General features: G+C 38.5%; 2 protein-coding genes across 4 annotated transcripts in view; one reads left to right on the forward strand and one right to left on the reverse strand.

Annotated features, from left to right (window-relative positions):
* Positions 1-3,884, reverse strand: part of LOC117306656 (histidine ammonia-lyase-like) — a gene marked incomplete in the record, with an annotated part of 5,340 nt that extends 1,456 nt beyond the window's left edge. Inside the window, 2 exon segments of the mRNA XM_033791145.1 lie at positions 2,076-2,136; positions 3,359-3,884. Coding sequence (XP_033647036.1) covers positions 2,076-2,136; positions 3,359-3,593 — 296 coding nt within the window.
* Positions 3,885-4,095: 211 nt separating this feature from the next.
* On the forward strand, positions 4,096-9,597 carry LOC117306668 (major facilitator superfamily domain-containing protein 3-like). Of its 3 annotated transcripts, none has more exons than XM_033791155.1 (6): positions 4,096-4,207; positions 5,086-5,243; positions 5,955-6,624; positions 7,398-7,551; positions 7,949-8,061; positions 8,897-9,597. In XM_033791155.1, the coding sequence occupies exons 2-6, from the start codon at positions 5,151-5,153 to the stop codon at positions 9,181-9,183; spliced, it is 1,317 nt and encodes a 438-aa protein (XP_033647046.1). In that variant the 5' UTR covers positions 4,096-4,207; positions 5,086-5,150; the 3' UTR covers positions 9,184-9,597. The 3 variants fall into 3 exon arrangements, with proteins under 3 accessions (XP_033647046.1, XP_033647051.1, XP_033647057.1); XM_033791160.1 differs by having other exon boundaries at positions 4,096-4,204; XM_033791166.1 differs by lacking the exon at positions 4,096-4,207 and adding an exon at positions 4,315-4,442.
* Positions 9,598-10,914: the final 1,317 nt, after the last annotated feature.

The following is a 10,914-nucleotide window of genomic DNA, read 5'->3' on the forward strand; positions in this document are numbered from 1 at the left end:
TTTTGGTTATACACAAAAATGCACTGACCCCTTTTTTTTGGGGGGGGGGGGGTAAGCACTCTTGCAATTTTTTATCAGACCCCACCTAGGCTAATTCTTTTCACTGTCGTTTTTCTTCGTGAGGTTTATTTTAGGGTTGTAATTTGTTGGGGGTACGAAACTGCTAGCTGCCTCCTGACCCACTGCCCTGTTTAACAGGCAACATGTGTAACAACCCAAGTCTCATGGGGAGCAGCAAGAGTTCATGTAGTCTAGTTAAATAAAGGCTGATTGAAGAAAAAGACACAAATTCCCACTAGACATGATCCATTTGTGTCAAAGGGTTAAACTTTGTCACATTATAGACACCAGATAACAAATTTGCCACAACCAGCTTGCACAAGCAATTGTGCCATGAAAATTTTTTGTGAATTTGAGTGCTTGATGCAATGTAGGTTACGTTTGCGGTAACACCATGTGTGTACCTATTTGATTAGGTAGATTATGTTCTTTTGAGACTTTGTCTTGCTTTATATTCTACGAGCAGGGAGTAGATTTTCAGAATTTCGGGAAACTTATTAGTTCTGAAAAATTACCTTACATTTAGAAACTACCTTCCGCTCAGGTAGAAGTAAAAAAGCAGGACAGCTCTCTTCAGAGTACAGTCTCCCAAACTCCGGAAAAATTACTCTGCGGTTGTAGAATATAAACACAAGTTCTCAAAAGAACACAATCTACCTGGCAAGTAGATATACATGTGTTAACACAAACCAAATACCTCACCTTACAATGCCTCAAATCCCATGATAAATTTTCATTATTATTTTTTTATAAAAGCGTTTAAAGGACACTTCCACCTGCCACTGCTTCAAGCTCTGGTGCTCCTACACACAAAAAAACAAGTTAAATACAAAAATTTTGACTCAAGGTCGTTCCCACTTTTGTTTGCTTCCCTGAAAAATCTCTTAATAAATTTTTTGTATGAGAAAATATTTTATTTCATATTCTAAAAACAAACAAATATCAACCTGAACATAACTCAATGTGTCAGGGACTGTTGATTTAGGTCAGATTTTCTTTGTTGAACAAAATTTAAGCCTCAAATAATCCAAGTGCCCCTTGCTTATTGCTTTCATTTGCTGAACTGTCAAACTATTTAAAAATGCTGAAGTACAAAGTTTCTATCTGCATACCAAACAAAGAACGGTGACACTCCACCAATTGAACGATTGGCTCAACGTTCACCAATGATTCTTGTTTGAATGATTTTCTGTAAAATTCATCAACTCTGAAGCCCCTCTTACCCCTCTCAACTATTATCATTGTGCCACAATGATCAATTTCAGGGCTGAACTTCATCTCTTACCATAGTGCCATCATAGTAAATTTCAGGGCTGGAATAACATGAAGGCCAAAACAGTTGCCCTTAAATAATTTAGACTTTGTCAGACTTCACTGATGATTGTAGGGTGGAGGAAAACATGCACCAGGCAAGAAATGCAAAACCTGGCTCTTCGCTTAAAACTTTTGATTCTAACTCATGTTCCATCTTCAAGATCAAGTGCATTGATCTAGACCAGGATTTGTGAGCAGAAAATTTACATTTGTGACCCACTCTGTGAAAATGAGTCACATGTCGCCCAATGCAATATTAAGTTATGGACAGTTTAATGTGGAAAATGTATATAACAAATAAAAAAAAAATAAAAAACCTTTAGAACACTTACTTTTAGGCAATAAAGCTATGAATACAACAATTTTGATCATACTTATGTCTAATTTGTATCCTTTTGCACAAAATGGTAGTTTAAAATATCGTTTTAAATACTTGTAATTCATTTTTCACAAAAAATGGTGTAGTGGCTAGCTTCAAACGGGAGTAATTCAGCAACGCGATACACCCCAAAGCTTAGACACATACCAAATTACTGCGGCTGATGTGTTCTTTCCAGCCATGTATATAACTCAATTCCTGAAATTGCCTACATCTGACTCATTTTCACAGAGCGGGTCACATTTACACTTACACTAAAGTTGCAAACAATTTTTTAGATACATGTAACTAATAAAAGCTTGTAGTAAAACAAAAAAGATACACCTCATGTTGAATGGCTGAGGGCGCAGTGTATGATCCATTCCCTTTGTCATTCTTCAGTACTAGAAAAAGGTTAAATAAAACACATAGTTTTTAGTTGAGAGATGTATGCCCGGAAGTCCAACTTTAGGAGGATAGTCACAAACCAAGAAAACTCCCTCGCTTAAAGGAACACGTTGCCTTGGATCGGACGAGTTGGTCCATAAAAAGCATTTGAAACCGTTTGTTATGAAATGCATATTGGTTAGAAAGATGTTTAAAAGTATCACTAAAAATTGCATGGTTTTCCTTTTACGTCTCGCACTAACACGGTTGGCCATTTAGGAGTCAAAAATTTTACTCCAATAAATGGCCGACCGTGTTAGTCGACCAGGGGTGGATTTCACAAAGGTAGTCCTAACTTAGGACTAGTCCTAGGCAATGCTAAGAGATAGGACCAGTCCTAAGTTAGGATGAGTTACTGGTCCTAACTTAGGACCAGTCCTATCTCTTAGCATTGCCTAGGACTAGTCCTATGTTAGGACTACCTTTGTGAAATCCACCCCAGGTAAAAAGAAGACCACATAGTTTCGAGGCATATTTGTGTAGATCATTGTATTCTGCTTTTACAAAATCTTTCTACTCATATTCATAATGCATTTTATAACAAACAGTTACAGAACGCTTTTCTAAGACCAACTCAACCGATCCAAGGCAACGTGTTTCTTTAAACTCAAGTTATTACCTGCCTCCTTATCTTTGGCCTCTTTTTTATTTAGCATTCATCATGTGATAGAAATTTCACATCTACTTGTATAAAAACTATCCTGTCAGGGAAAAACTAATCAACATGGCCCAGGTGTCTACCCCAATTGCCTGCACAATTTTTTTTTTTTTTTTGCTGACCCTGACAGCCAGACAATTTTTTTTCCACCTGCACAAGCACCTACCTAGGACATGATACACCAGGCATGATTTTTTGGCGTTGGGAAAACAAAAAGTAGAAACAATGATCAATAGAGTGGCTGAGTCCTGACCTAAATGGCCTATGCATGGTGTAGGCTTTAACAGACTTTTAAGGCTATTTTAGTAACACTTTTTCAGATTTTATTTAACAAAATCAACTCCCCTAATATCGCTGTCAGTGTCGGTCTCAATTCATAACATTTGTAATGACAAATAAACCTTCCTAGTTTAGACCACAACAGAACAAAAACCTTATATAAAGTTTTACTTTATATTATTATAAAGAAAACCAACCCAAACTAACAATACGTCCTTCATTATCAAAAAGAAAATACTAACCCGTGACCAAAAACCCTCCATCCTCCACGAGATCTTCAACAAGATCCTCTGGAAACAGCAGACTTCCTCCTGGGGGCTTGCGGACCTCCACCACGGCGTCCGTCTTCTTGTTATCGTACCCCTTCATCGAGCGGTATCGACACAAGGCCGTTTCCCCAAGATTCTGGACGGTGAAGCCCGCTGATTTGACTGGAATAAGTAGCCATTCTTCACGCACTCGTACGTTGACCTTCATCTTTGAATCGCGAAAGGATTTTCTTGGGAAGTTGTAACTGTATACTGCAGTTTGAACGTAGTTTGTTATCTCTGTTCAGTCTGATAATTCTATGAATTGATCATATCACGATAACAACAACGACCAAATTCTGTAGTGAAAAACAACAAGTCCTGTTGTTTTGCCACACTCTCAGAACGCCAAATAAAACACCGCGGTCAGTAAAACTCAAAAAGGGACACACAACTCAAATGAGCAACAACAAAATGTCGGCTTGACCATGGAGCAATGGCGCCTTGACTGAAGAGAAGCTCGTGATACGTGACGAAAACTGCATCATGCGCGTCGGAGCATCGACCTCCAAAACCACACGTCGCGTAGTAGGCAAACATAAATAGTGTTGGAGACTGCGCGCTGATATGAAGTGTGTGTGTGGCGGCAGGCGTGACAGGGGTGTGACCTAAAGAATGATTTTGATTGGCTGTTGGACCTAGACCATTAGAGCTATGCTCTATGACGACCTAGACACAATAAATTGACACGCTTTTCTCCAAATGGTAGAGGGCGCGCTACACTGAAAAGAAATAAATAATGACCGAAAAGAGAACATGGTCATGGATTGGAGGAAAGTGGTAGTAAGAATGAATGATTATTATCGTTTCTCATTCTGTGCTGAACTTGTACAGTTTTGGCAGGATTTGATATTTATGTGTTATTTATTACAGTTGTAGATAAACTTTTGAACAGTTAGTTAGTACAAAAAATAAATGCAAATGTCAATTTGTCAAAATGTTTACAAAATTACAATGAATTAGTAGCCATTGAATCATTGGATGGCACTGGAATTATACAGGAACTGGATCTAAATGGGTCAGAAGCTTTTAATTAATTTTTTTAATTATACAATTTTGTCTTTATATTTTCATAATGCAAATTTTTTTTTTGTAGGGCCTATTGTTTTTTTATATTGAGTTTTGAATTGAATTCAATTGAATCAAATTTGCAATAAATGTATGCGTAGTACTCTAGTCTAGTATGTTTATGTACTCAATATAAAAAACAATAGGCCCTACCCAAAAAAAGAATTCGCATTATGAAACATGTGTGTAAAATTAAATGGTAAATTATTGTAAATAAAATATTGTGCCCCAAATCGCAATATTTTGTATTGAATGTTCAGGAATGGATATTTTTACCACATGGCCCCAGCGACGTAAAATCATCTGAAATGCTGTTTTGCCAGCAGGTCAGACGTCGTAAGTCAGTAGTACTCCTACGAACTAATATAGGTTGTTCCGCTATCGCTTCCACAAACCAATAACGGAACGAACCTCATAGATCTAGGAATATTGATGCATATATGCCTATATAACAAAATGAGTTGACAGTATATCTTATTTTGCAAAGATTTTCGACCACTGCTGTGTAGCACAGTGGAATAAGCTCAGGTTAAACCCTAAATACATTCAAATCCCGCTGATGTTCTGATGTTTTGTATTCTTAATATCAATAGTCGGGATAATCATGACCCTCGATCACAAACTTCAGCAGCAAAGCTATGATTGAAAGAAGCCGAGGATGACTGGTTTTCATCTTTACCGCTTTGTCAACAGTAAGATTCTGTGCCTTCTACTCTTGTACTTTGTCCAAGGAATTCCTTATGGCTTCCAGGTAAAGATCACATTCACTTTCATTTCAGTTGGTATCTTGCATGCTCATATAGTTTATCTACCGTTCAAACCTGCTGTGGATGATATTGACTGGTCGAACAGTAGGAGGGTTGACTGTGATGTGTAGATCAAAATATGAATGATTAGGGGTTTGAAAAAAGAAAAATTTACTAAAGTGGGACTGGAACCAGTGACCTCCGGATTAATGTGCCGGTGCTCTACCAACTGAGCTATCTAGCCCTATGTTGGTGGTGTCCCTATTTTGTCAATATCTTTGTTCGGGGGGTGCCAGTCGGAAGCCGTACAAGTACTGCCAAGTAGCCAGGGATCACACCACAATTACGGTACAACCTGGGAAGTAGCAGCCAGGGGATAACCTTAAGGGGATGCAACTTTTTAGTTCAGATATCAAATATTTTAAACCAGAAGGGAAACTGATAAGGTAAATTTAAAATGATTTGGGGTTGAACAAAAACAAATTTACTAGAGTGGGACTCGAACCAACAACCTGAGGATTAACTAGTCGGTGCTCTACCAACTGAGCTATCTAGCCCTATGTTGGCGGTCTCCCTATTTTGTCAGTATCTTTGTTCAGGGTGCCAGTCAGAACCCAAATCTGAATGAAATACAAAATTATCAAGATCTGTGTTTAACCTACAGTTGAATAGTCACACAATTATTTACTACACACAAAATCTCATTTTTCGAACAGGCTGGATTCTTGCCGATCTTTCTCCGGTCTCAAGGCACATCTCTAACCAGCGTTGGTTTCTTCAAGATCCTCCTGCTACCCTGGATGCTGAAGGTTCTCTGGGCTCCTCTCCTAGAATGCTACACCTCTCGACGAACCGGTTTAATCTGCAGCCTCGTTGCCATGGTATTGGCATGGGCTTTTGGCGCTTGTATCTCTCCGGAACAGACGGTCCTTCTGTGTGTAATCGTCTTCTGTTTGAACCTAACAGCGTCAATGCAGGACGTCATTGTAGACGCCATAGCGATTGGGATACTTAGAGAGTCAGAACTGGGAGCTGGCAACACCGCACAGGTCGTTGGCTATAAAGTAGGATCCATTGTCGGGGGAGGGGTGTTCATCTGGCTGATCGTGTACATTGGGTGGCAGGGTTTGTTCATTTCGATATCAGGACTTTATGTTGTGACAACGTTTCTTGTAATGCAGCTGGATGATTTAAAACGGTGCAATATTGACAAAAGCAAGACTAGTAACAGTGTTTCTATTGGCCAAGTCCACGGTCAGCAAGAGGGGGTGGGAGTAACACAGGAGGATGACTTCAAGGGACAATCTTTCACACACCTCATTAGGGATATTGTGACCACCCCTCACACAAAGTGGATGATGATCTTTGTAACATTTTATAAATTAGGTAAGTAGTCATGTTTAACAAAATAATTAGCATGTTTAGTACAGCTGAACTTCATCCTGTTTCCTGAATTAGTTGCATGTGTTCTTATGTGTAGACCATGTAACTTTTGTTTACAAAGGAGTGACTGTACATTCCAGGATATTTCCTGGCAGGCAAGATTCTACATAGTTCTATGGGAAACTTTATATTTTATGTACATGTAAGTTATACAAAAACAACAGCTGTACAAACTTATTAGGCGCTATTCCATCAAGATGATAGTGCACTTGAAAGCAGTTAACATGTAAAAAGATGAGCTTTAGAACTTTAAGGCAATGTAGACTGAGAAACAGTAGGAAGTTGGTGCCAAATCATTGGCCCAGCTACACTGAAAGTTTTTGACCTGGAACTTTATTTGCTCGGGAACATTCAAGCGAGTGATGTCAAGTGTGGACCGAATAAATCCTGATGGAGTTAAATGAGACTGCCAGCACATACACGTGTGCAATAGCTTGATGAGAGTTCATTGCTTCAGGTACAGCCACAGGCCTGCTATGATCATCAGGCATGCAATTTTTTAGCTGGTCATCTGATTTCATCTTTTTCCTCTTTTTCTTTTCAAAACAGTGCCATAGAAAACTTAAAATTGCTGTACACTCTTTTTTTTTGCAATTAGAAAGTTGCATGTCTGGATCATGAAGACTGCTCCGCTTTTTAAAAAGCTATCGCTGTATCATCCTTTTAAATTTTGAGTGCAGCTAAAATGACATTTCTTTGTAATATTTTCAAATTAGGTGAAATGGGTTCCATTGGAATGTTTCCTCTCTACCTGGTGGACCATGGGATACCAGTCGGTGAGGTCGGTTTCCTAACAGGGGTCATAAGTCAAGGGTTATCCATTTTGGGGTCGCTGGCTGGGGGCTGGATGCTTTCCAATCAACAGCTAAGGTATGTATTCATAGCTTATAGTAAAGCCCTTTTATTGGTTGTGTTAAACACTGTACTCAGTACTTTCCAAAGTCCTATAGAAAAAAAAAACCTGTAGCACATTTAAACCCACAACCTTTGCCATTCTAGCGCTGGGCCCATTTTCATGGCTCTGCTTACAGTAAGCAAAGAATCAGCGCTCACGGAAGCAGGGAATTCCGTGCCGATGTCAAGCTTATTTCACTGGTAAGCAGGGAATTTTTGCATATGTGCGTGCGTACTCTACGTTACATACAAGGCTCCTATACTTGAAAAATATAGCTCTGCATACCTGAGAAAAAATACTGAGCGCTTTGAGACGCCCATAGGTGTACAAGAAATACATATTGACTCATTTTCATTTGTTTGATTTGTTTAGTTTGACGCCATCTCATCTTCTCCCAGTTCTATTCAAGTTGAGGCTCCTTCCACTTCTTCTTCAGACAGCTGTGATCTGTTTTAATCAACCAAATGAAGTTATTCCTTTATATGGTAAGTTATTAAGTATTATTATGGGATTTGAGGTATTGCTTGCATGACGAGGTGTCAATATATTTGTTTTTCGGTAACACCATGTGTGTGTCTACTTGCTTTATATTCTACTACCGCAGAGAATTATTTCAAAATTTTGGGAGAGTTCTTACTTCTGAAAAGTACTGTCCTGCTTTTTAACTACTACCAGGGGCCAATTTCATAGAGCTGCTTATGCAAAAAATTTGCTTAAGCACGAAAATAGCTTGCTTATTTTACACATGTTACTGGCAACAATTTCATGCCACATACATTGCTTGTGACTGGTATTTAGCTATTGTTAACACTTACCATAACAATTGAATGGAGTCTTAGCTGGTAATCTGATTTTACGAAGCAATGAATTTTTTGCTTAAGCAAAATTTTGTTCTTAAGCAGCTCTATGAAATTGGGCCATGGGCAAAGGTAGAAAACCAGCATTACGTTTACAAAAAAAAATAAAATTGGAAAATGAGGCATTGCATGGTGAGGTATCAATTTATATTTGGTATTTATCATGTGTGAATTTACTTGCCAGGTAGATTATGTTCTTTTGAAAACTTGTCTTGCTTTATATTCTATTATCGCGGAGTAGATATTCTGAATTTGGGAGGCTTCTCATTTCTGAAATGATTAAGAACTCTCCTGCTTTTTATCTACTACCCGAGCGGAAGGTAGAAAATCGGCCGGGACTACTACTTTAGCTTTAGTGGACCGAGGGGACTTAACGTTATTAACTTCTCTACTGCGGAGCAAGTTCCAAATGATGACCCTTTCCATTGAGTCTCAATAACACTTTTCTACATTCTCTGTGTAGGTTTATGCCTCGTTGCCATGTGCCTCCTTCAACTCATAGGGGGCGCTATAACGATCTGCACCTTCACCTTGATGATGCAATGCTCCCAGCAGGCACCACACCGTATTCAAGCAACACACTACACAGCCTTAGCAACCATTGAAGTGATGGGTAAATTAGTTTTTATGTCGGTGGCTGGTTGGCTCGTTGACTGGTTGGGATACGGCAAGATGTTCTGTTTGTTTCTCTCACTATCTGTCGGTGTACTCGCAATGTTGAGACCGGAAATAAAAGCTTATTTATCGTAAAGCAACTGCTTGGATATCCATTGCCTCAGGAATAAAATGATATGTATTTTGTTTATTTAATAGGTGTAATAATTGTGTCAGGAGTAAAGAATACTATCTTTGTTCTTATCTTTAACATTATAAGGACTGTATTACATGGTGCTTTTGTGGACAAAAATCCAAAAAACTTATCCATCTGAAGCAATGGTGTTGGGAAAGACCTATGACGATCCTTTTTAAAGAAACAAACAGCAACTGCAGCACACAGTCTAAGTGTCCTTGTGGCCACCTGGCATGTGACCCTCCAGTTGAGTGCAATAATGAATGACCATGCGCAGTAACCAGAAGGCAACACAAGGATAATTGCTTTAAAGCCATTAAACACTTTCGGAACAGAATTTTTTTGTTAAGTTCACAGATTCACAATGACTTACAGGGTTTACAGAAGGTAATGATGAAAGACTTCTCTTGAAATATTATTCCATGAAATGCTTTACTTTTTGAGAAAACATTAAGACAATATCAATTCTCGATATCGAGAATTACGGATTTATTTTAAACACATGTCGTGACACAGCGAAACAAGGGTGGGTTTTCCCGTTATTTTCTCCCGACTCGGATGACTAAGTGAGCCTAATTTTTAACAGGTTTGTTATTTTATATATAAGTTGTGATACACGAAGTGTGGGCCTTGGACAATACTGTTTTCGGAAAGTGTCGAATGGCTTTAATAAAAAGAAATTTACAGTTCTTCCAAAGCAAATCACACTTGATTTTTTTCCCATAAATGGGTCAAAGAGTTTAAGGCCGTATCAGAATTGGAGTCTACAGCTACGGCTACAACTGTTGCTAGGGGTGTTGTAACGGAGTTCCTATATACTCTAACCAAAGCCACATAGCTGCCATTTTTCAAAACGGCCTACTTTGATGCAGCTATTGGAAATTGACATGGGAAAGCACAAGTAAAAACCTGGTGTATAGTAAAGGCAGGCGCCTGGTTTTCCATCTTTTAGAGAGCAAAGCCATTGTCATTTGCAAATGGGCACTTAAATAAGAAAATCTATGGGAAATGGTTAAAGAGGCACCAAGGCCAAGACTAGGGGCAACAGAGGACACCTCTAAGTAATTCTACGTCTGAAAGGAAGTGTTGACACACAATGCAAACAATCTCAGTTAAATCCCTACAAGATGTAAAAGTTATAATTATATTGTTAGCTCAATTCTACCATTATGTATATATTTAATTATGTCATCACGACATGATCCACTGATGGGTTTTCAAGAAATAATTCACAATAGTTTATGGGTTTTTAGTTGAACTGTTTTTCTCAGGTAAGAAATATTTCTAATAAATAAGTTGAAGCAGAATTTTTTTTCCCCAAGGTGTAGTTTATTGACGTCTCTACTGGTTAATTATTCTGATGACAGTGTGTAGAAGCAACATGTTTGTAGCAGGCATGATTTTTGGCTCCTGGAGGGGCTGACCTATAGTACATGTGTAGGCTTTTATAAACCTTTTCCTTGGCGGGGTATTTAATTACAATATTGATGATTTTTTTTCAAGGGCAAAACAAAAAACATTGTGCCTGGTATCATTGTAGCAACAAAGGTGATACAGCAAAACAAACATCCCATCTAATGGACAAAGCAATTGAACATGATCAAGTATTTTTTTAATTTTTATGCAAGTCGCCAGACACAAGGCCTGAAGGCCACTTCAAGGTGTGGGCTACAATTATTTTTGTCCAGAGG

The sequence above is a fragment of the Asterias rubens genome, chromosome 2, assembly GCF_902459465.1.
Source record: "Asterias rubens chromosome 2, eAstRub1.3, whole genome shotgun sequence".
NCBI lineage: Eukaryota > Metazoa > Echinodermata > Asteroidea > Forcipulatida > Asteriidae > Asterias > Asterias rubens.

Excerpts from the sequence above, each read along its gene's own strand:
- LOC117306668 (XM_033791155.1), top strand. The coding sequence starts at position 5,151 with ATGACTGGTTTTCATCTTTACCGCTTTGTCAACAGTAAGATTCTGTGC. Across the intron at positions 6,625-7,397 it reads TGTAACATTTTATAAATTAG|GTGAAATGGGTTCCATTGGA; the intron begins GTAAGTAGTCAT and ends TTTTCAAATTAG. Across the intron at positions 8,062-8,896 it reads TGAAGTTATTCCTTTATATG|GTTTATGCCTCGTTGCCATG; the intron begins GTAAGTTATTAA and ends TTCTCTGTGTAG.